Source organism: Chaetodon auriga, chromosome 4 (assembly GCF_051107435.1).
Source record: "Chaetodon auriga isolate fChaAug3 chromosome 4, fChaAug3.hap1, whole genome shotgun sequence".
NCBI classification, from domain to species: Eukaryota; Metazoa; Chordata; class Actinopteri; order Chaetodontiformes; family Chaetodontidae; genus Chaetodon; species Chaetodon auriga.
This window is the reverse complement of record NC_135077.1, coordinates 14857426-14883294: the sequence shown is the minus strand read 5'-3', so window position 1 is coordinate 14883294 and position 25869 is coordinate 14857426. Positions and strand designations below refer to the sequence as shown.

The 25869-nt window shown below is 41.4% G+C and overlaps 1 protein-coding gene across 1 annotated transcript in view; it reads left to right on the top strand.

Annotated features, from left to right (window-relative positions):
- The window catches only part of cacna1ib (calcium voltage-gated channel subunit alpha1 Ib), a 205021-nt gene that overhangs the window by 84267 nt on the left and 94885 nt on the right, over positions 1-25869 (top strand). Inside the window, exons 4-6 of the mRNA XM_076727506.1 lie at positions 285-418; positions 15250-15347; positions 22297-22456. Of these exons, the coding sequence (XP_076583621.1) occupies positions 285-418; positions 15250-15347; positions 22297-22456 (392 nt within the window). The remainder of the gene's footprint in view (positions 1-284; positions 419-15249; positions 15348-22296; positions 22457-25869) is intronic.

The window sequence follows — 25869 nt, the reverse complement described above, 5'->3', positions numbered from 1 at the left end:
CTATAAATTGTGTAACACAAAGCGATGTCTTCTTGCACCTTCTCACCACAGGATGAATGCCAAAGCGTTGTGAGCTGTTCCCTCAACATGTCAATTTGAATATTGAGTATTAGTATTTAGAAGCCAATAGATCAATGAAGATATGAGAGAAAAGTTTGGAGAATAAGAGCAGAATTTTGTTTTTCCTTGTTGCGACCCCTTTGATTCATCTCACATCTCTTGTGAATGGCATTTTCTTTATTTCTCATTCTTGACACTCTGTCGCTTTGTCTCCTTTCTGTCAGGCTTTTGATGCATTCATCTACATCTTCTTCGCTATGGAGATGGTTATAAAGATGGTCGCCCTGGGAATCTTTGGTCCGCGCTGTTACCTCGGGGACACATGGAACCGACTGGATTTCTTCATCGTCATGGCAGGGTGAGGAGCTCTTGTTCCCTTTATATTTTATCCTTTTTGCACATCAGAGAACTCTCATGAGTGTGAACAATGGCAGGTTCTGTTCCAAACACAAGTCTTGCAAAGCTGAGTGAAATACAGCACAGTGTGAAAACAATTCTTGTTTATCAAACTCATATGTTGGATTCAATGTGAACAGAAGCTCATTCTTTGCCAGTAATGTGTTTTTCTATATAATTACAGCTTCCATACAAAGCTCGTTTGAATTCGTTAAAAGTTCAAATGTTTAATTATGGTTTATTGTGAGTGTTTTTAAAAGGCCAGGCTCCAAATCTCATTTTTTAGCTCTGCTTTTTTTCCCCGACACTTCATGGTCGACTGTGCTGCCATGCATGGCCAATCATGTCAGTGTTAAATATGTAATATGACATTAAATATTAACGTGATGATAGTCACTGGCTTTCACCTGGGACATGGTTGACAATAACACAATGATAATGTAATTCGGCTGAGCTAATCACCATGATGTAATTTAATTATTGCCCTGAAATTACCCATCATCTCTTTGCACATGGTCATGCTGTTACTGCTGACTTAACGAATATGAGCCGAAACCTTTGGATGGTGAAATAAGATCACTCAGCTGTGCTTTCAGCTGATAGCTGTAGCTGATAGAGTCCCTATCTCACCGTCTTGTTCGGAGCACCTGTTACGGCCACCTGTTGCAGTCTGTTTTGATGGCAGTGCATTGCTTTTAGTGCTTTCACTTTCCTTTGAACATCTTGTTTCACTTTCTTGAGTGATGCTCTGCCATTTTGGAATCATTTGATGTCTTATGTCTTGATGAGGACAAGGACTGGAAATCTCTATTTCTAAATGCGAGTTCGGATTTCAAAGGAATGCAAATGTTTGTTTGGAAGTTACAGTCTGTGTCTGTAGTATTGCAACTCCTGCCAAAACACATTAAGGTGGCTTTCACACCTGTAGTTCAGTTCAGCAGGTCTAGACTCAGGGGGAAATACTGTTGCCTTTTAGTTCTGCGACAAGACAAGTAACCGGGAATCCAGAGAAGCTGACAGTAACTCCTTCACTGGACAATGCAAAAGCTCATCACTCATTATAGGCTTTTAGTTTAACTTGCAATTTCACTATATAAAAAATTAAAGAAAAAAAGAAAATAGAGAAAAATCTTTGGCAAGAAACAGATTTTTCCAAACCAAAGCTGGAGTGCCACCATTATCTCTTGGCACATACAAATTAAAGTAATTAACATGATTTGATGACTCAAAACAATCAAGTTGTATCCTATCATTTATGTGCTCTCAGCATGCAGAGTAGAGCCCCCCGCGATCGCTGAGCAGAGCCTCTTTAAAGGAGATGACACCCCCAGGTTGGGATGCTGCATTAATTCACATCTTTGTCTGAAGCTTTTAAAAAGAGGCATTTTCCATCATGATGGAGACTTTCCAAACTTCATAACTGACTTTGACAGGAACAATTAGTAGTTATCAAGAGTACCAAAGTTTCAAACGATTTTAGTCATCATCTGCTCATCAAATGGGCCAAATTTATAGTATATACACAAAAAGCCCCAAACTCCACTCCTCAAGTTTGTACTTAGAGTTTTAATGCATTTGCATCCATCTGTTAGCTGCAAATGGCTGCAAGCCTACTTATGATTATTCCAATGTTTTTACCATGCTACTGGTACATGTGGTACCTGGGGAGCATTAATGGCATGTTCCATTTTGCTTTCATCCTGGTTGCCAGAACAAAGACAAGACTTACATGCTGATTGTCTGACTCAACAGCTCCTCTAGATCTACAAAAAACAGCTGTTTTCAGACTCAGACTGCAGCTGCATGATATTACTGCTAATGAGCTAATTGGTGTGTAAACAGTGGAATAAAGTACCCCTGTATCTTTGGTTTTAGTGGACGTCTCAAGGCTTTATGAAAATCCCAAAGAACAAGCATGAATACATACCAGGGTGTAACTTTGTGTTACTGTGCAAGCACTGCTCCCTGCCCTCATGCCAAAACAACCCTGGAGTGCACGTCAACTCTACTGTGAAAAGCATCTGAAAATGCTAATAGCCAGATTAAACTAAAAAAATGTCTTCCTTTAACACCTCTACATGAAGATGCTTGCCGAAACACATCTGCTTGCAAAAATGTCTGCAACACAAACTGCGCTATAAACTACACTGCATGATATAAGTATCTTTTCTCTTCCCACAATGCCCTCTGCAACATATCAAGAGGTCCTGATGTGAACATGAAAGCAGTATGTTAATTTTTAATTGATATTCAAATAATTGTTTTAAACGTTTGTACTTAAGATTTCTGTATTTCTGTTACATCCTTTGATGAATTATTAAGTTTTCCTTTCCACTGCTCCCCCTGTAGTTTTTCACTATTTTTAACTTAACTTGCATTTTTCTATTTTACACATTTTACTTTTCAGTTCCATTCTCTTCCCTTCTTCTTTTTTTTCCCCTCAAGGGAAGACCAATATTTTTCATTCCCTGTTACTGCCCTGCTTTCTCTAGATTTTCCATAAATTCCAACAGACACCAGCGCATTCTCCCACCCCTTAGGCCACAGAAGCTACTGCTGCCACCATCTTGCTTTTATCTGCTACATTTCCTCGACTCTGATCCCAGCGTTTTAGCTCGCATGTCTTTCCTCGCCCTTTTTCTCCTCGACTTTCCCTCAGCCACCATCCTTTAAGCAGCAGCCGCGGAGATCTGTTGCCTCGTCTCTGTGCGTCAAACCCCAATGCTCAGAGCGTGCGTTCCTGCGAGGAACCGCCACCACCACCAATTATTCCCCAGTCTTACATCCACCACATGCAGTGCGTGTAGCTGCATGGAGGGGGGTGTGATAAAACGTTGCACCCCTGGGAACTAGTGTGCTGCAAACACAAACAGTAGGCGAGCTGCAGGAAAGGGATTAGGAGCAGCGTGAGTTCCACACCAGGCTCTGCTTAGCTTGCCTGTTCTGCTGAACCAGACCCCTGCTCACAGTTAGATTGTACGTGTGAACGTGATGTTTCTGTGTGTGCCTGCCTGGTGCAGAGAAGGCAGGTGTCCAAAGTGTTAAACCAGAAGCTTGCTTTTTGAGCGACTTCTCCCCCAGGCACAACCCCCTACTGAGAGCTTATTTGTTAGGCAGTTTCAATTTTGACAAGCAGAGCTCCAACTGAAAGCCTGACATATTGCACTGGTATTGTATTGTGCTGCGCATTAAGAAACAAATGGTATTTGTATTCCATTGGTTTAGATGTTCACTAGATACAGTCGTTTCCATGCCTACTAATTAGCGACATTATGCTTAAATTCTTAGAAAGTGGACAGGCACTGTTTACGCTCAGTATTTATTTGAATGTAATTTTTGTCTGCAGACCTCTGCTACAATAATTAGTTGGAATGGGTGATATTAAACATTCAAAAGACTAACTGAATTCACTGTGGGACTAATAAAGGAATATCTTATCTTATCTTACAAAGCATTAGACAAGTGATGCTGGATGTGTTTGCAGAAACCAGGCTGCACCTGTAAATTATACATTATAATATATGTTTAGAGATCGTCTTTCTTTTATTTATCTGCAGGATTGCCTCATATTTTGTTTCGGCTTCTTGTACAGCAGTACAGCACTGAATATCAGCCCGTCCTCACCAGAAACAGCTGTATAGGTCATTTGTGGAAGAAGTTTATTACGACCCATATTTACGTTTAACGTCAGGCTGCGACTTCAAGTGGCTGTAGTAACCATGACGGGAGCAAAGGAGGAAGTCAGTAGTATAAAGACCAAGAAAGTGTGAATGTGGAGGAATGTGGGGTGGATGGATGGGCCGAACACACATAACAGTAACAGTTTTAACCCAAACCGTGATCTTTTCCGAAGCCTAACCAAACCAAACCATTTCACAGTGTTAAACACATGACGATGACGGTCCAGTACACCTCTCACTGGTACTCTCCATGAGAGTCATTGGCAATCGACCTATTCTGTCGTTTCGGATGCGTTGCCAATATGGGTCAAAAACATTTAGATACAATCTAAAAAATGTGAAAGGTAAACATATGGAGCATAAAAACGTAATTTGTTTTGACCAGACAAAGCTACAGCTGAGATGATAATGGCACAATGAAACCAGCGCCGTAGGATATCTGTCTCTCAGTGTTCAAATCCCGGTGATGTGCGGTGATTATATGTACAGCTGCTCGTGGCTCTCGGTCACAGTAATAACATTACTTCTAATGAGTGGCGCTGATCTTAATTTGTTGGACCGCTGCAGCATTGTGTTGGCCTGCGGCAGAGCGGACAGGGAGGAGCAGAAAGAAAGAAAGGACAGCGAACCACAAAGAGGCACGAGAGTGATACGAGTTTGTCTTTTCTGCCCTCGGTTTTTTACTGCTGGCTCCTGCCAGCGTAGGGCTGTTGCCTTGCCTGCAGGAGGAGATTGGTGGTTTAGTTGTAGAAGCATTTTTGGATGTGAAACTGCACCGGAGGCAAAGAAGACCTTGGCTTGGAGTCACTTCTATGTGAATAGTGGAAGAACAAGTTAAGTGGCAGTCATGAATGAACGCATTCTCGTCAAAATGAACAGTAAATTAAATGCGTGAAGGAAAGTGACTCAGAAATGACCAATGATCTTTAAAAGGAAGCAGGTTAGAGTTGACCATCTTGGCTATGAATCTCTGGGTTTGCTTGTTTATGCTTTTGAAGGTCAGCTTCAGCAAGTGCCTTATCTGGATTCAGTAAAGCTCTATTTTTTCATTGTTTTTAGCTACAAGTTTCACAGTTTTCTCCATTTCCAATGTATGACCTTCAGTCTCTAACCCTGCTTTGAGAAAACTGTTATAGCTTCATCCATTTCAGCTTGACAACCAGTTTTTCATCCTCTTTTTCTTATTTTTTCCACCACAAAGCGACTCTGCTTCAGAAATGTTTGGATAACTCAAACTGGAATCTGGCCCGTCATGATGCATTGTGTATGCGAGCGCATACGTGTGCCTCCTGTATATTTAAACATGCACGTGCATCCCTTTGTGTGTTGTCTGTCATCTGGGGAAGTGTCGGAGAGGCTATCTGCGAGCGCAGGCCCGGCTTTACACCTCCTCTCCCAGGATCCATTCATTTTCGCAGCTCCACCTCTCTCCTTTCACGCCCTCTATCTGTCTCCAACACTCAGCGGAGGAGGAGGTAAAGACACGCTGATGTGTTGAGAGAGCATGAATGAAAAATACAAGCACTATAATACAGAAAGAAAAGGACATCAAAGCGTATTAATGGAGAAATGTCAGGGCTCATAAATTTACACATTTGTGCTTTAGACGCGTTCTTATCAAACCGAGTGTAAGAGTGACAGCCGGGACAGTGTCCTCTGTTGCTCAGAGCGTCACCCATCTTATCAACCTCCACTGTTCGGTGGGCAATCTGATGCTGCCGATAGCTTGCTGTAGGGCCACTATTGTTACAGCCATAAATGCTGGTTGCACGATTGGCTCCTGATGGGCGATGCTGCGCAGATGCTGAGAGCGTCACCGGAGTGGCACATGATCCTGTGTTGCACGCATAATTTAATCTTGCCTGGTAAAATAGGCTTTTTTTTTTTGCAGAGTTGCAGTAAGAGCATTTGTCATGTGAATTGGTCCTGAAGGCAGGAAGGATTTATCAGCTTTCACAGCCACCTTAAATCTTATTACACGATTTTAGATAGTCATAATAAAACCGTATTTCTTCTCGCTACAGAATAAAGCAACAGTTTTCAGTTTCCTGCTGTTCACTGCACTTTAAAGTAAACGTGGTCCTCTTATGTTTGTCCAAAACCCACAATATTCAGCTACTGCTTATGCTTTTGATCAGCCTTCAGTCAGTTCCTTCAGGCAATAAAATCATTTTAAAATCATTTTTTTTAAAATGCTCCGAATAATAATAATAAAAAAAACATCTGTGAATAATTAACCCAAAGCGTTGATCATTTTTTGTAGCACCTTTGTAACAGTCCTGTATACTGAGGTGATGATAAAATCATCCATCTCACGTCAAACTAAGGATAGCATAACTGCTTCTTATTTAATTAGTGGCTTTTTTACAGCTGCAGGCTTTATTTGTTTTTTCACTTGCTCATTTGCCATTTCCAGAAATTCCACAAGTACAACACACAGTATGAAACATCTCAGTCTCACTAATGTTGGTTGTATTTGTTTCTAAGAAGTCCTACATTTCTCAGAATGAATATAGACATCTGGTTTGACATTTAGACGTCGTAAAACAAACAACTGGTTTAATTTAAGTGTCTCTTTGGTTGTAAGAAGAGATTTCAAAGGAATTACTGCTTGAGTGTGACACTCATGTCATGTTGTCATGTCTAACTAAATGTGTGTGTCTGTCTGTGTGTGTCAGTGTCTCTGTGATTTTTTTTTTTTTTTTTTTGGTCCGTGCCATCTGTTTATCTCTGTTCAGGTATTGTTTTGAATACAAATATATCTAAAAATATATGTGCATGTGCTTGCATTTGTATCAAACATATGCTCTCAGTACAATATATCTGCCTTTCTTTTATACTCTGAGCTGCCAAACTTTGTGCCGGTAAGCAGAGCAGATGGGAGACCATAATAGATCTCAATCTGCGTTGGCAGAACTATATTTAGACATATATCAAATGTTCTCCTGTCCTGACAGAAATAAGTGCTGTCTGTTCTTATAGGTGTCTGAAATATTGGATGGAAGCGGCCTTGTTCTTGAAGTTAAATGAATGACGATGACACCAAAGTATCATCTGCAAATCTGATTTTGAAACAGAACATTTAATTTACTGTTTAGAATTGAAAGATATTTGAGAGAAGACACAATTTCATAGAAAGCAGCTTGAGTTCTTACAATCTACGTCAATGGAATCACGTTTAATGTAGAAACTTGTCAGACCACTTTGATCCATCCATCCGTCCGTCTGTCCGTCTGTCCGTCTGTCCATCCATCCATCCATCCATCCATCCATCCATCCATCCATCCATCCACTAAGCCACAGTTTGACTGTGGTCTCACACTGGAGCTCTGTTTTAGTGTTTGTTTTCTGTAGTGTTGACCTTCACTTGCTGCTTTTACTTCAGATGTCCTCTCTAATTTAATATGACTAAAATCTCCCATTGTCAGAATCAATGAAAATGGGACCAGGGTGGCTACTAATATGATACAGGTGAACTCTCTTGGTACATAAAGGGGTTTGTATCTGACTGCACTGTACCACTCTCACCTTGACAAAACCTTTGAGTCAGTACATCACTTTTGATTCACATAGCAAATGCTGCCGCAACCTCATTGTTTTTAGTGAATCTACCGTCCTGCCAGCTCTGTAGAGAAAGGACTTGTGCTGCTGTAGTGCTGAATCAGGCACTCTATCATCGAGTCATTACTCAGTAAAACAGAACAGTCTGCAGCCTCATTGAGAAGGACAAATGCCAGCAAATCCTTTATGGACAAGACACTTTACTGCTCCACAAAGGAGTTGCTGAGCATTTTGTCGATGTCTCATCAAATCCATGATCCTCTTGTTTCTTTTTGGTGCAGACGTATGAATGAGCTGTTTTGATTATGCAGTTATAATGCAGTAAACTCAGTGCAAGGGCAGCATTATACTAGACTACGAATGAGACAATATGACAGTGTAAAAAAACATTAGGTAAATAAAAAATTAAAACCCTGCAAAGCTATGTATGAGTACAAATAATGCACAAGTCAGGGAGTAGATAATATTGTAACATGTTGCACAAAGGGGTATTTGCACATGACATTATAATAGCACAACCATATTAACGTTGCTTACATGTAGCACGTTGTAATTGCACAGTTTACATGTATTTAATTATAGCATATGGTAAATGAGAAGCATAAAAGTAGCAAATAGTACAAACAGTTTATGTTACGCAGAACAGATTTTGTTGTGTCCATACACCGTGAATACGAACACTGCGTATTTAGAGCGATGGATGATGGACATGCAGTATATGGACTGCTCCATTTACTGCGCAGTGTGTGTTTGGGTGCACATGTTGCCATATGCACTTACTGTGATTACTGTAATTGGAAGATGAGGCATGAGTTTAATGAGTTAATGATCCTGAATCGTATTTGACACTAAGTGTATAGTAAATGAAGCCTGGGAATCAGTCTGGTATCATATAGCAGCAACTGTCTATACAGATGTGTGTGCTGATTATGATGAAATTGTGATGTCATACAGCTAATGTAGAATATACATACATATTCGTGATTTTGTTTTTTCCCTTGTCAGTACAATGACTCTTCAGATGTTTAGTCCAATTTCTGAGGGTCATTTCTTTGAATGAAGTCAAAGAAGCTTTTATATGTTATACAAGTACCTTTACCAGGTACTTACCGATAAACCTGGCATGGTTTTAAAAGGGCTTAAATGAACTGGATGTTATATATATAAAACCATCAGGAGTGAGTCATAAAATTCATTTCTATGAAAATGATGTGCCTTACTACTTAGAGGCTGTCCCCTTGAGTATGGAATACTTCCCTTACATCTTCTGAAAATGCCCCATGGATGTCGTGCATTCACTTTGATGATGGATGCACTTTGACTGAGTAGCATAACTGGAAGAGCACACAGACAGGGTCAGAGCTTCAGTGAAGACTTAAGGCCACCCATCCTTAAAATGTACACTGCATCAAAAAGCATATTCTACATGTAAACGGCATTATTTCTGTGTTGTTTTTCTCTCTGATAGTGGGGGAAAACATGATCTTCTCCTACTGCGACAGCGAGATTTAGACATTGGTCATTGTAATCTCAGATCGTTTCATGAGGACAATGAGTTCAGGTCTGGTACATGTTCATCTTATTTTAGCACAAGCCCTGGAAGCAGGGGGTAAAGCGTTGTGACGGCAGTTTGTACAAGAATGTCAACTAATCAACGAGAGCTAGACCTGCGAACGGCTTGGCTGACGTCAGTAACAGCTCCAGTACATGTGCTAACTTCTCGTTAAATCACAGTTTCTCTAAGTTACATACACAGCATGCAGTCGCTACAGTAGAAGGTTTAACACTCTTTGAACCTTTTTAAAGCAGCCAAGCAACACATCTAATGGCTTTTTTTGGGCAGACATTAGCACCTCGCCATTGTTATTCTATAAGTGACCGAATGTGCTCTCATGTTTGCTCGCTCCAGCTGCTACGTATCATTGAAAAGACAGTGGGCACCTTTGATGGGGAAAGAGAAATGAGTAATGTGACCACAACAGTTTCAGCACAGAGCTGGCTTTCATCTTGACAAGATATTCACATGTCCATATAAAACTCACACGCACACACACACACACACACACACACACACACACGGACATGTGTATGAGCATCTGTCCGCAGCTGGAGGTGTAACAGTAGCTCACTAGAGCTCTGACACCGGACAGCACACTGTAGGAATGTGAGAATGGAAAACAAAACACACAGAGGACAAAACAAAACAGACATAGAGAGGAAATAAAGAGGATGAAGACGTAAAAGAACAAAAGTGGAGATGGAATTTAAGCAATGAAGGAAGATTTTTAAGGGAGAGCTTGTGTGGTGGAAAACCTGGAGGAAAGGCTAAAGCAGGAGGGGGGGAGAGAGGAGGTGAGAGGGAGAGTAGTACTTCAGAGCTGTTGTAAATGAGTGTGTGTCCTGTGTGCTCACTTGTCTGTGTGCATGTGCGTGGCCCTCTATCTTCTCTGACTTTCAAACCTCTTCTGGGAGAGAAGATCTACTGCATCCATTAATCTTATTTTAATAATTGATGCCATCTTCTCCAGGGGGAGCTGGGCCTGGACTGTTGGCAGAAAATGAAACATTTAGTGCTTTCTGGTAATTGCCATATTAGTTTATTTTTGCCTGGTAGGCCAGTTTACAGCCAGTGAAATGGTCTGAAAGTATCCACTTAGCTGCATTATTTTGTTTTCCAAAGCCATACCTGGCCTGGATCACCCATTAAATAGCATTTCCCTAATATATGTTGCACCTAATTGCACTGAAAACTGATGAACTTTTGCTGTTAATGCTGGTAAACTGTAATGTCTGTGCGTGGAAGTGTTCTAAGTGTCTGCATAATCTCTGTAAACAGGTATCTGGATATGAATGCAGAATCCGTAGGCGAGGGGGGAAATGTTGTCATGGGAAGCAATGCAGTTAATACTTCTGTTAATTGAACTAAGAGTTAGATTAAATATAAAAATAAAATAAACATTGAAAAATAAACATTAATGATCACCTGACTTGACTCACCTGCAAAACTGACAAATGACATTCCCATGAGCCTTAGCTGCACTTCGTGTTTACTGATAATAAGCAAATGTTAGCATGCTCACACACCTAAATTGGTGAACATGAGAAACATGCTGAACAACTGCAAGATTGTCATTGTTAGCATGTTAGCATGGTGACATTAGCATTCAGTTCAAAGCGCAGCTGTACCTAAATACATACCTGCTCTATGTGCAAACACATGGCATGATCTATTCAAACTGTGGGTTAAGCTCATTTAAAATTAAGTCAAAAACTACAGAAGTTATTTTTGTGAAAAATTGCAGCCAAGAGTGTCATTTTTCTGTCTCTTGGGATTGTACTCATTAAGAAACAGCCATTATTTGTAGCACACTCTAAAGATGGAGTGCAGTGTTTGACACTGACTGATGTGAATGTGGCTTTTCAAGATCACTGCGCCATGTCAAAATAATTAACACTGCTGGGAACACGTAGTTCATTTCACTGAAATTAAGAAAAAATACTGAGAGTGCTTTGGAGTGGGGCTCCCAGCGCACCCAGACACATGACCTTCGTCCCCACTTTGACTTTAATGTCCAAATCTACTTGGATTCTTCAGTGTACTGAGTGACTGAGAGGAGAAAAAATAACCTGTGACTTTAAATGAGAGAAACCTCCGATGTCTTTTTCTGTTTGAGTAATCTCACCTGTGGAAGTAATGAGTGGGTCGTTTTTTAGTGATGAACAACCTCACTATAGGCACAATTGACCTGAAACTCTGATTATCAGTCATGTGCATTAGCAGTCTTTGTTTTTGGGAGAGCAGCTGAATTAACTGACCCTTTGGGCCATTCAGACCATTACAATTTCGTTCTTAAAAGGAAAAAGAAATAATGCCAAGTAAATTCAATGAATAAATTTCACTTTGGCATTTGATTTGGAATTGGTCCATCCAACAAAGATGTGTTCACAAGTCCTGTAATGTCTTCAATATTCAAAGCTTCCCCGCTGTTCATCTCTGGTGGCTCCTGAGAGAACTTGTAACAGCACTTTTTTGGGGTAAAGTAAACGGCGGAAACAGAGCAGCTCCCTCAAGAGAAGATGCACCAGAGGGGGAAAAAACAAAAAAGAGAGGGGGGATGTTTAAGAAGCGCTTATAAATCCACATTTCCCCCTCTAACGTCGCTTAGGAACAAAAGTAATCTAGTTCCTCCTTTCAAATATTCATGAAGTGTTTGGGTGGAGAGCAGTCCTAACTCAAACACAGACAGACACTAAATTTAGTTTGTGTGTGTGTGCGTGCATGCGTGTGTGTGTAAAAGTGTCTAAGAGTCGCTGTCTGCATGTGCACGTACTGTAAGAGTGTGTGTAGGTTCACAGCTAACATAATTACACTCTTCAGGAGCGTGCGTGAGTGTGTATCAGTGTGAGAAAGGCAGGAAGTGTCTGTGTGTGTGTGTGTGTGTGTGTGTGAGAGAGAGTGTGTGTGTGGCCTCTCTCCTCTGATTTGACACAGCTTTGTGAGAGCCCAGAGTCTGCCCCGAGCACTTTCCCTCCTCGGTGTGTTCGTGTGCGTGTGAACGGGTGTGACACCGAGGTTATCATCTGTACATCTGCTCAGTGTGTGCAAAACAGGGCTAATGCTTTTTCTGTGCGCGTGTGTTATTGGGCCTGCGTGTGTAATAGACTGTTTCTTTGCATTTGTGTGTGTATGTCATTGTGTGCTCAAGTACATTTGTTTGTTTACGTGTTGCTTTTGTGTAATCTTGTGTGTGCTTGTCACCAAAATGAGCAGTCTTATCTAAAATTGCAGCAGAAAATTGCTCAAAATGACAAATCCCCATTACGTTTGCCACCACACACACACACACACACACACACACACACACACACACACACACACACAAATGTGCACCCAAGCACCTGCCCTGTCAACACACAGTGTTTGAAACAGCAGCTATAGAAGTATCGCAGTGCAGTTGTACTCACTCTCAGTCCTTTTGTTTTTGTCCTTTCTCTCAGGGTACTCGCCAAACTGTTAGCGCATACAGTATCTTCCCATCCACACACACACACACACACACGCTACCTATATATTACCAGCAATGTACCATCATCATGTAGCTACAAAGTGTAGATTCTGATCATTAACGAACAAATAAAATAGATGCAGTATGGGACTCTGGCTGATTTCTGACAGGACTACGCCACGGTCTGCACCCACTCATGTACCAAGTTACTGCGTGTTCACCTTCTCTTTCAGTCTTTCTTTCAGTCTTTCTTCATTTTTTTCCAAAATGAATAGTTCTATTTACTTTTTTTTCAACTTTTAAACGTTCCCTTTCCTCTTCATTTTCTATTAAGGCCATTCATATCTTGCTCTGTTGTTGCACCTGCCCTCTTTCCACCTTGTGCTCTGACTTAAGCTCCCAAATGCAACACTCTTTTTTTACTGCTGAAGTGGAGGACGTGTTTGCTCTGATCTCTGCTCCTTTCATCGAAAACCACCTGTCAAATTAGATCATGGCCACACACCAGGGAGCCCACCTCTGCGATCTCTCACAGATATGACAGCATCCAGGCACTCTGTGAACTCCAACCTTACGGTCGGCGTGTTTTACTGGCGCGGATTTGTCTGATTTGTGGGGGAGCTGCGGCAGAATCGGGGCTTCGCCTGCTCCTGTCACACCAAGGTTACGGTGATACGCTTGCGAGAGGGGAGATTCGTATTTCATGGCTCACTGAGTTAGATCCACACCTTACGGATGCTTTGAAGCATGTGCACAGGTTTGGTCGCTGGACTGAGGTTTGCTTGCTGGACTGTAAATAATAAAGCAAACTGTTCCGTGTCGAGTTTCACCTTTGAGCTAAACTGGAGGCACGGTGCGACTGCAGGTTTCAGCTTTGAAATTTGGCCGGGTCAAGTTTTCCCAGCTTCTAAACAAAGTACAGCTCTGGAAACACCTCTGCTCTTACAACTTGGCATTGAATTGAAGTTGGCGGTCCTTACATTTCCCCAAACTTCACCATGCCTGTGCTTTCCCAGTTTTCCAACCTCCTGAGTTCCATCCTTGCATAACCTGTTTTCCAACTTTGAAACCCTGCAGGATTCCAATCAAACTGTGAAACTCTCTCTGGAACACTGGAAAACTGGAGGATTTCTATGTTACTATCTGATTCATTGTTGCTGTCCAACTTTTTTTTTTTTTTTTTTTTTTGGATGCTCATCTCCAGAAGTGTAGGTTGAAAGGTCAAAAGCATATAATTGGGTGCCGCTTTTTAAACTCTTGAAAAATCATCTGATAGGCTTTTCAACCTCTCACTGAAATGAGCTTTTTATTATGGAGGACTGGAATATAGAAGAATATTGGTGAAAATACCTGAAACTTGCCTCAGTTTCTCAGTAATTTTCTTTTTCCAACAACTTGACACCAGCCCTCCCTCCCCCAGCCTGAGAGCAGCTTTCTTCTGCTCAGTGAGGTATGTGCATACTGCTCTCCTGTCTCTGTCTCTCTGTTCCCAGCGTTGTAATTATCTCCAACACTTGATAAAACCTTCAGGCTCCCTCTTCCTCTCTCAATCTCACTTTATTGCCATCATTATATTGCACTTAATCATCCCGTGGAGCTTTACTCACGTTGGATTCTGATCTATCCGTCCTTATCTCATGCTGTATCCATCTCCTGTCATCCCTTTGTTTCCTCTTCTCTCTTTCTATCAGTGCTCTCTCTCCTTCTGTCTCTCTGTCTTGCTATTCTTCAGGGAAAGTAGGCTTTCCCTGTCATGAATTTGTCAGAAATAGGTCAAATAGCAAAATACTCCCTCTCTGCTTCTGTTCTCTGCCTCCATTTTTCCACACCTAGTCTTACTTCGAGAGTGTTTACTCCCCCCACCTGCAATCCCTGCTCCTTCAGAAGGCTTTGCTTTCATCTCAGAAGGTTGCAGGTTTAATCCCACGCCTCTCATGCTTGAGCGCACCTGCAAACCAATAGGATACAATTTGGTGCTTTCACTACATGTGCTAAAAGGTATATCCAGTTTCAGGGATGCTGGAGGTCTGCTGCACTTGTACATCTGTGTTAAGAATGATGCTTTTTAATACCACTGCATCACTCTGTACTTACTTTGTCAGGTAAAGCAATAACACTTGAATTCATTAATATTCATGTACAGCTGCAAACTAATCAATGGCTGTGCTGTCCTGTGGTGCATTTAAAGACGGAGAAGCTGTTTCTTTTTGCAAGCGCAGTCAGCTAATGTTACGGCGTCTGCCACTGACCCGTTTCTTTGACTGTCTCGCTTTATTAGGTGCACAATTCCAGCTCATTAATTCATATTAGGCTCGGCACAGCAGGACCCCGACTGTGTGAGGGTGTGTGTGCTTCAATTTAGGCTTTTTAATAGGAACAAACGTGGAGGGAGGACGATATTAAATCAATACAACTTGTAAGTTCAGATCCTCCTCAGTGATGATTACATAGGTTTCTTTTCCTTGCCTTCGATACCCCTTGTAGACTGGGCACATCTGGAAGTGTGATGTTAATGAGTTTTTCTGTATTTTTTGTGTGTTTTCCAGGATGGTTGAATACTCGCTGGACCTGCAGAACATCAACTTCACTGCCATCAGAACAGTGAGGGTACTGCGACCTCTCAAAGCAATCAACAGGGTGCCAAGTAAGTTCGAACACCGTTTCAGGCTGTGTTTTCCTGCATGTGAATTGAATTAAATGTATTATAATACAATTTTAAGCCAACAGGAGGGAGTGAACTGCACATGACAGACGACTATAGCTGTGTGTTCATCTCTAAGTTTGGCAAAGAGCCCGTCCCCAAACTGATGTCATCAACTGATTTTTCATGCTCAAGAAAAAAAAAAAAAAACATAAAGATTATTTATTTGAAAAGTGAGAGATGTTCATTCATGTAATGCTGTTTGTGGCTCTCATTCAGCACCATGGACAGCTGCCTGCTAGACCAGCCAGAGCCGGCTAAGCTTGGTCGCTGTCCGAGGTGCTGATTATGAATCACCGAGCCAAGAATACCTCGACTGTGAACACGTTCAGATTAGATGGCAACAAGCTGGGGGAGGGAGAAGGATTTGATTTGAAGCTGATTAGATGATGTTCAACCACTGCAGTGTAAAACTTATCAAGTTACTTTTACATTTTTTCATGTGCACTTTGCCATAATGTAACAAACTACAGCCTGTATCAGAAGTACTAACTAAGAACTAAGATAAGATATAAAAAGAGACACAGTGCAATATGAAAAGACACAATTAAATAGGATATAAGATAGAAATAAGGTGAAATAAAACACTGCTGGCGAAACAGGAGAATAAAAAATACAGCACAACTACAGGACAAATAAATAATCCCACATTTAATTTAATTTAATGAAAGGCAGCGGCAAACAGAAAAGTCTGAGAGGTGGAGTTTTCTGGGAGTTTGTTCCAGATGAGTGGTGCTTAAAGATGAATCGCTGCCTCTTCATGTTTAGTTTTGGGGATAGTAAGCAAACTGTCCTAGATGATGTGAGAGGTCTGAAGGCTCCAGAATGCGTCAGCAGAAGACACTCAAGATAAATAACACAAATGGATTCAGCCAGTACATCAGATTTAGTCTACAATGCAATGGTTACTGGTTTGATTTGGCCACCGTGGCATCAAAGAGACCTTTGTGTTTCAAAGCAGAGGTAAGCAAAAGGCTTATAATGAGGATCTGAATGGGCACTCGGTGTAATGTAGTCCCCTGGCTGCATGTCGTACAGGAAATCAGTGTATTTTTTTTATTCACCAACTATCACAAACTTTCCCAGACTTTACTTTCCCTTGTGTAAACAAACCAGCATGTGCACATGAGTGAGCAGCTGGTTGTCCACTGGCAAGATGCCCTGAAAGCCGATCCCTGTGCAGTCAGCTACAATAGCTAATCCAGGGGGCTTCTCTCTGTGTTTGCTTTGGGTCAGACTCAAAAGCAAACAGTTGAAATGATTTATGCGAGCGACACAATGCACACACTGGTATACTTTAATATACAAGGCAATTCTTGGGCTGTTCCCATTTTATCTGTGTATTTTGGATTTCACAGAACACGAATGGTCTGTGCCGAATGTTTGCACACAGAGTGGGAATAAGGTTTTTAGGTATTCTGTGCTCTTCGACTGGAAAATGTTGCAGAATGTTTTAAAACTCCTTGATTGATTTTCTTTGAATGCTTTTAAATCCTTTGTTGAACAACCTGAACAATTCTGAATTGTCGCTGTGCAGATTGCACTTCAAAGGGGCCACATGAAACCAGCACTGCTGTGACTGCTGCGCCGTATATGACGACACCAGCCTGGTTGCCAAACGGAGCCCAAATGTGTGTTTGTCTTGGCTGTAATTATGTAATTCTGATTGTGTAGCTGTTGTTTCAGTGAGCTGGCCCGGTGCTTTACAGGTGCAGTTGTGCCTCTGATGAATGAAAATGCAAAGAATAAAAAAAGGCCTAACTGAGGTCACATTTCATCTCTGTTCAGCCGGCGCACAGGGATATTTAAATTCCTTCAAAGTAATTCCATCCACCCTGAACTGTTCTAATTTTGACAAAATCTCCTCCGCTCCCGAACCCATTCTGAAGCGACGTCGCTGAAGTGTTTTGAGCGCCCCGAGCCCGTCACTTCGGCTCCGAGAGTGTCTCTTAGCCTCCGTCCTTTTTGATGGCAACGATCAGAGCTTGCTTCTAGTCGCTTTTGTGCTTTATGTGTCTAAATTATGCCTCGCAGGCAATCATTTGAAGAAGCCACGAGTACTCTCTGAATCCGATATGCTGGTGCTTGAAGTTAATGTTGTTTTGCTTCTTTTATAAGTATAATTGCTGAACCTCCCACTGCTCATAAATCTGCAACATAAACTATCCGACCAATTTTTTCTTCTCTGGAAGCAGCAGCAGTGAGTTAGGTTGCTCACAGAAATGCACGTTCATTGCTATGTTTGGCACATCTTTACACAGAACATGTATGAGTATGCACACATGGAGAGCACTTAAACATACATGTTTCCACAGGGAGGCCGCTGATATGCTCAGAGTCAAGGACATCTCTATTTTCTTGTTATCATATCCAGCATAGTGATCAGTGTGTTGGTATCCAGTCGTCATTATTTTTGTGCCTCCGATGAAGTAGATTCCGTTATCTGTTTTTATTATTTCTTTCTCTCTGTGATTTTTCTGTTTTCTGCTTTAAATCATTCAATCAGGGCCGGTTTCTAAGTAACCTCCTAATTACTGTTTATTGTGAGTAAGTAAGGAAGTTGTTGTACATGAATTATGATCTTAATAACCTAACCCTCTAAACCCCAGAATAAGGCATGAACAACCATAATCCCTAAAGAGCCAATGTGCTATTAATGTGCTTGCTAACAAGAAACGAGTTATTGGTGAATACGTGTGCCTTAATATAAAGTCTCAGCCAAAATGCCTTTATTTATGCGTGTTTAATGACAATTAAGTAACGCATATAGGCCTGTCCTGCCGACAACGGCGTCACATCAGGAAACTTTATCTTGTCTCATTTTTTGTTGCTATGTTTTGTTCACACACGCATGTCATTTTTTATCCTCACATGAAAATGAACAGCTTTGGTAGTTTGTTCAAAGCACCTGCGCCTTTGTTTTCTTGATTAGTGTCTTGTCACCACAGGAATAATAACTCTTTCTCCGTCATTTTAACTATTGTGATGCTGTTTTTGTTAATCACGATGACAAAACTTTTCACGTTGGAAATCACTGTTTTGTTATTTCCTGCACATCTGCTAAAGGCTTCAGTCACCAGATGTCATAACGTGAAAAGTTAAATCTCGTTAAGTTTTCAGTCCTCGGTGCATAAAAGCAAACATTCAACGATAGCACTACAGACACTACAGAAAATGTTCCACTGCAGAGCTTTGTGTTTCAAACTTTCTTTACATCCCTAATGGCTTTCAATGTTTTTGCACAAAGTGGACTTAATTAGCCCCAGTGTTGGTTATTTTGTACAGCTCTCTGTTGGGTTGAAAACAGAAACAGTAATGAATTGTAAGTCTAAACTATGTAATCTGGCAAATCTACGAGCAGGGGTGACTAATCTATCCACTAAGCCTCCTTTTTGTCATTAAGAATGTGAATCTGTTGTATTGGTCTGTATGTAACAGAGCTTAGAAATAAGCAAGAAAAGAGGCAGCAGAAGAAAGTTACCAAACACTTAGATCCCCTTGCACGACATTGATGTTTTCTTTACGGTTCATTCAGCTACGTTTCAATAAGGACACAGCATTTGGGTTAAGGAAGGATAAAAAAGAAGACGAAGCGTGTGAGACGAGGAAAAAAAGAGACACAAAGAGAGACAAACGAGGGAGGGGAAAGGGGATTATCCAGCTCCATGAAGGCTAGGCCAAGATGGACGAGAGGAAGAGAGGGATGATGAGAGGAGAGATGCGGGGGGACTCAGATGAGCAGGCTATTACGATGATAGATAGAGCCGAGGAGACAAGTGCAAGGCATGGAGGGAGTCGCCGGATGAATAGAAATAAAATGAGCGAGGGACAGCGAGGACGGAGAGCCGGAGAGTGGAAGATCGGATGAGAGCAGGGAGATGATTAGATCCTAGAGACAAAGAAGAGGCGATGCGACCATTGCACCTATTTGTTTTTACAGCACTATCCCAACACTCATACACACACAACCATAAATTTTCTTCAACTTTCATAAACTGCTGCATAAATCCCAATGTTGCAATTTCCCTCAGACCTTGAGTTTAAGGGAGGTAGCAGCACCCAGACACACACCCCACTTGAAGCCATAATGGTCCCATCTACTGTACCTTCAAGACGTTTCCAGTAATTTGGTCGTTTCAGTGAGTCAGCCCTTAATGCAGACAAATCTGAGGCTCATGGTGATTACTTCTTAACTAGGCTACCTAAACAGAAGATACAGAATATTAGCAGGCACGTTTTTCACAGTGGACAAAAGTACAGGCGTTACTAATAACATTAATGATGTTATATTTCAGTGTCCCAGTAAGGCACGACAGTGTGGCAGTGAGCAAAGCATGAGTAACAGCAGGGCCCTGGAACCAAAGCAGCTAAATGGAATTCAGCCATCATTGATTTCATTATTTAAACCTGCTTTTTTCCTACCGTGTGAAAAAAGCTTTTACCTTCTCACTAAACACAATCTTTACCTAACATCAGCGTTTGTCTGCTGAAAGGGTCGGCCCACGAAAGCTCTATTGGAACCACTCACCTATGCTTCATCGAGTATTGACAGGACAGTCACGAGCATAAATATGAAAGTATCAAGTCATTTTGCGAAGCTGCAGCGGCCACACAATGAAAAGGTCGCTTAATAACCAACACGGTCGTGTGCTGCGCCCTCGCCAGCTTCCGGAAGCCTGTTATTTCACTCGTCTTTATTTGTTGGATGACTAAAGAAGCAATTCTCTCCTTTATTAAAGACAATTTAGCACAGAGCTCATCTCAGGGGTAATTCAATCTCCATGCTGCAGAAGAGACACAAACACAGCCACAGAGCGCTTCGCTCGTGCACACACGCCAGCGTTATGCACACACACCGCACAGGCAATATGCAAAGCCACAAATAGTTGCATACACACACTTGTAGGCACGTACTGACTGATCGCACACACACACACACACGCACACACACACACACATTCAATAGAGGATGTGTGAAGTGAACAGAGGAGTCAGTTAATGGGACGCTAATGGAAATTATCCAGGCCTGGTTCCCACTGGCCACAGCTTAAAGGACTGGGCCTGTTTACTACATTACCTACAACCCCCCCAGGAGAAGGCTGTATTAGCAGTCAAGGTAACGGACCTCAGCACATTCTCTCTCTGCCACCCTTCTCTTTTGATTTATATTCTGTTTATTCTCACTTCTAACGTAGTTTGCACTCGGCTCATTTCCTTTTTCTTTGCTCCTCACGCCGCCCTCCCTCCGTCTGCAGTCTGCTCTCAATGATTAAAATGATCTAAGTTCCCTTTTCTGTAAAACAAACATTTGTTGCTCTCAACACTTGGTAATATGGTCAGACTAATGCTACCGTTCCAGTGAAAGTGACTTTAATTTTACTTCCCCGAGGGACAAAACAAAAGACTCCCACACACTGTCCTCTACACTTGCAATCGGGACAATTTGTTAATGACGTTTCGGTAAAAGGGCCTTCATCAGATTATTTCGCTGCTTCCTCAAGGGGACAATTTTGAATCTTCTCATCTTTTAATCACATCTCAAGCTGTTGTACAGTGTCCATTTTATGTCCTGTTTTATCCCTGCTTCATTTTCATATGTCTCTTTTGCCATTTTTAACATTTCCCCTTGTTGTTTCCTTCTCCCCTTTTTATGAGTAACTTCTTTGCATTTCGAAACAATACATGAAGTCATCACTTTTTATTAATTATTAATATTTTAACACTATAAACTTCTCCTGACTTCAAACAGACTTCGTTGCGAGGAAAAGAGACTGATCTGTTTCAACTTTCTCAAAGGAAATCAGGTTATGTGATGTGTAATGTCTGACACACTGCCAGCGCTAGACGTCAGTTCCAATAGACAAAAGTTCAGTTTGTAATTTAGCATGATTTTAATGGCCTTTTGTGTCGTTAATGCGGGTAATCGCACAAAACAAAAATAAGGCCATTAATAGAAATTGATCAAGGTAAAATGCTTTTCTGGGCACCTTTTGTAATTATTTTTCCCTGCAGTGAGAGCTAACAGTTTGATGAATTTCATGCCCTTAAATCATTAAATATTTACAACTAGAATGCAGACTGAGTTCAGCATACTGTTCACCAAAGATCATGTTGGAGTTTCTCTGTGTTCATACAGCATCTTACATTTTTCCCAACAAAAACGCAAAATCTTGCCTTGCACCAGCAGATATTTTGGCTGTTCAAGGCCTTGCAGCTTCTTTGTCTTCTGCTTCTTCAGACTGAAAAATCTTCTTAAATCATTATGTTATTTGCCAAGACCCCTGGGAGAAGGTCTGAGGACCGCCTGCCCACTTATCCTTGATTAGTCAACTAAATGCTTCATCAATCCTCACTCTATTTTACAGATAGAATTTAACCTCTGGTTTAGCTTCCTTAGACAGATCAGAGGCAAAGCAATGGGCCGTGGGATCACAATTAGTGTGGTGATTGGGGATTGATTAGCTAATTATGATAATATGACGGCTTGTATGGAAATGCCAGTATAATGTTTTCATTTCTGCATGAGCAAAAGTGTGGGAGGGATGAGCTAGAACATGTTTGTGTGAAGGAGAGAGATGCAGTTAGGTGGAAAGGAGGGGATCTTAAAGGTGTGTGCACACAAATTATACAGATGTATTTCTACCATTTCGGTTGCCTCCGAGGAAAGATGATGTGTGAGTAGACCAGCTGTGTTCCTGTTAACTGTTTAAAAAAAAAAAAACCATGTAGATGCAGTTTCAAGTTCAGGTCCCTGTCCTACAGTGTCCAGGCCTGCTGGACTCACTTCTGACCAGGTGACAAGTGACACTACTTGAGATGGTCAACCCACCATGTGCTTTAAAGTGTCTCGGCATGTGTCACAGTGTAAGTGTTTTTATGTTTGTATCCTCAGGCATGCGTATCCTCGTGAACCTGCTGCTGGACACTCTGCCCATGCTGGGTAACGTCCTCCTCCTCTGCTTCTTTGTCTTCTTCATCTTCGGCATCATCGGAGTGCAGCTGTGGGCGGGTCTGCTGAGGAACCGCTGCTACCCGGAGGAGAACTTCACACTGTGAGTCACCGCCTGCTGTGTGTGTGCGCATGTTTGTCAGTGTGTGTGTGTGTGTGTGTGTGTGTGTGTGTGTGTGTGTCAGCGTGTGAACAAGAGAGCACGAGAGAGAAACCAAGTGTGAGACAATGTGGTGCTCGAAGATCTGTGACGTGTTGGTCTGTCAGCTTCATAGTTTATCTGCCTGTCTGAGTGGGTGTCATATCTGCACACTAGTGTTTCCATCATACTGCATACTGACGGTTTAACAGTACACAAAATTCGCAGTTCTGTATGTACTTTGGTTTCAGGGTCACAATTCAGCATGTTTTTGAACAGCATGGAAAACAAAACAAATGGAGAAAACACAATTTTTTGTCACTTTTTCTGAAAAACTGAAACATTCAACCCCGGCTAATTGTCCATAATCCTTACTGTATCATTAAAGGCACTCAAATACTGTCATATTGTCAACAACACAACATTAAAAAAAAACGAATTGCAGATACAACAGATTTCCTAAAAATGCAAATATGACATTTGGCATATTATTACTCATGCACTTTGACCATATGCTTAATTCTGCATTCCCTAAGATCAAGTTTGGTTGCATATCCACAGGGATCAGATGATCCCAGGAGCCGCATTTTCACACGAGTTTCTGGTACAGATCAGGCAGCTAAGCTAACTAGCATGCTACAGCTGAAAGAAGACAGCTGGTGCCAAAACTTCTTTGTTAAAATTCATGCTCTAGAACTTGTGTGAATGTGTACCTGTTGTGGCAGATGAGAAAGTAAGTGATGTACATTGAGAGCACACTGGCCGCGGCACGTGCTTTTACATGAGCGTTTTACGTTGTGTGTGTGTTTACATGGGTCTGTTACCTCTCCTCTCATTATCTGCCCTCCCTCAGTGTGACTCTAGAAAATTAATAACATCATCTACTCAATTTATTGATATTACAATAGAGGGAAATGAAGGCTCTCTCTCTCTCTCTCTCTCTCTCTCTCTCTCTCTCTCTCTCTCTCTCTCTCTCCCCCGCCTCCCCCACCCTCCCATCACTTTTAACCTCTCATCTCAACCTCTGTGAAAGCACTAATATTATTTTAACGTTGATGCAATAAGATACAGGGACATAGTTTGGCAAAATAAAAGAGACTAAAGACAGGAATGAGAAAGAAAAGCAATATGACAGAAAACAAAAATTACTTCAGAAGAAAGGTCAGTGAACACAACTCATTAACAGTGTTTTAGAATGGTTTAATATTGCTGCGTATAGTAGGCCTAACACTGTTAGTTAAATGGCTCCGACAGGCAGCACAGCCTGCAGGTTCAGGCTAACTGCAATAATCAGAGCAAACATCAAAGTCTTATTTCTTCTTATTATTCTTCACTTAAATCTACATTTGCAATGAAAGACTGCCAGTTATTACCTCTTCTACTTTACTCTTGATATCTCATTAATACTTCATCAGCTTCACAATGTCAGACAGAATCATTCATGTGTTTGATATTCCACTTTTTTCCACTTATTTTTTGCATCCTTTCAAAAGATTTCCTTGCCTTGCGTTTTCAGTCTCTCTACAGGGCGCAGATCCCAAACTGTGCTGTGAAAAAAAAATGTTCTCGCCCCTGTCGACTCTTTTGAGAAGACGAGTTGGACCCACTGACCCGTTTTCTTGTGTTCTTTCAAGGAAACATTTTGTTTTTTCCACACTGTTCTCAATATCTTCTCCTCATCTTCATATATATTAGCAATTAGCTGTGTGTGTGGCAAATCATCCCCTGCCGGGTACGCACTCGGTCACACAGATGCCCTCGTTCATCCACTCACCTGAAACACACACAGACACACACACACTTCCTAAGGTGCACATTTATGCATGCACACATACAAACAGAAACTGCCCCACTGATACACACGGCAGGGTCTGGGTTTTGGAAAAGGTCTTAGCTTTAGAATGCTAATAACACGAACTATTTGTACTGTACCTTTAGCTCCTGCTACCTCTAACCTTTACAGTTTGACAATTGGATGCACTTCACTTTTTATTTTTTGATATCTTTTCACCTCTCCATTTGTCCTCCTTCCCTTTCTTTGCGGTGAAATCTTTTGGTGTGTCATTGTTGTGATTGTATTGCATGGTATTTCCAGGATTAATGTTCTCTGTCTCAGTGGCTGTGGGCTGTTTATTTTGGTGGAAGTGTCTGAACCTCAATTACTCTTCTGTCATGTCCTTTCAAAATCAGAGGAGCGCAGTTGCTGTTGTTGATTTTGGGCAGCTACCGATACACTCTCTGTCTGTGCTCTTCAACTGCACAGCCATCACACATATTTCTGTGTTTTAGATTGTGAACTGCATCTGTTTGTGCACAGCAGCAGAAACAAAAACTGTCAATCCAACGTCAATGTCCTTCAGTTTCTACCTGAAAAAATTGTGCATCGTTTGGTGATTTCACACAGCTGGTTTTGATCACATTCTCACGCTCCATGAACACCACACCACAGTTCACTCACAAGATAACTTAATAGATGAGATATGACGTGATGTTAAGGTTGAGTGATTTATCATTTTTATGCCAAAACTCCAATTTGATCAACAATTTAAGTGACTTGGCAAGCTTTTGCAAAAGTTTCCCGAACTACAGAATGGCATTCTCCAAAGATCAGATAAGATATGCTTTGCTGTCCCCATGGGAAAACAATACATGACATTCATCCTCATAAGTGCTCAGCAGCATCTTTACAACCATTCTTATATTTAGCATAAATGAAGAAACTCAGTGTTTGTACATTCAACTATAAAAAGCTGTTTTACAAAAGAGTAAAATCAGCTCCGTTAGGAAATGTGTTCTCCATATTTGAAGAATTTCAACTTCGCTTGATGACTCACTAGTTTTTTGGACATCATGTAAATTGTGGTCCCATTTAGAGTGAAATAGATGATAAAGCAGGGTATGTTTTGGGGTGTAGCTATGTTGTGGTTGATAAGTCCCGACCACAGCGTGTCCTTGGTTCTTAGTCAGATCCAATCAGGACAGAGGTGTAGCAATGTGTATGCTCCCCAGCTCCACCCTCTCTTCCAAAAATGTTCACTTCTGAAAAACCAAGATGGTGATGGCCAACATTTCTATGAATTTCTTCAACATTTGCAGAAAAAAATAAAAAATCACCAGTCGGTAATGACTCTTCATGTCCCCTGATAACATCCAAAAAAAAAAAGGGAGGTCTGAATTAGGAAGATTAACAGGTGTTGTTTGTTCCCAAATATCTCTATGATTAAGAGTACAGCTAATACCACTGTGAATACACAGAGCTCAGCCAGGAAATGGCTTCCGGTCGGTGGTGAGCGAGAGCCCGGGGAGACCAAATCAGGAGCCAAGCTTTTGATTAGGCCCGTTTGGTTGCACTGAGGAGTGGGCTGGACGGCGGCTCG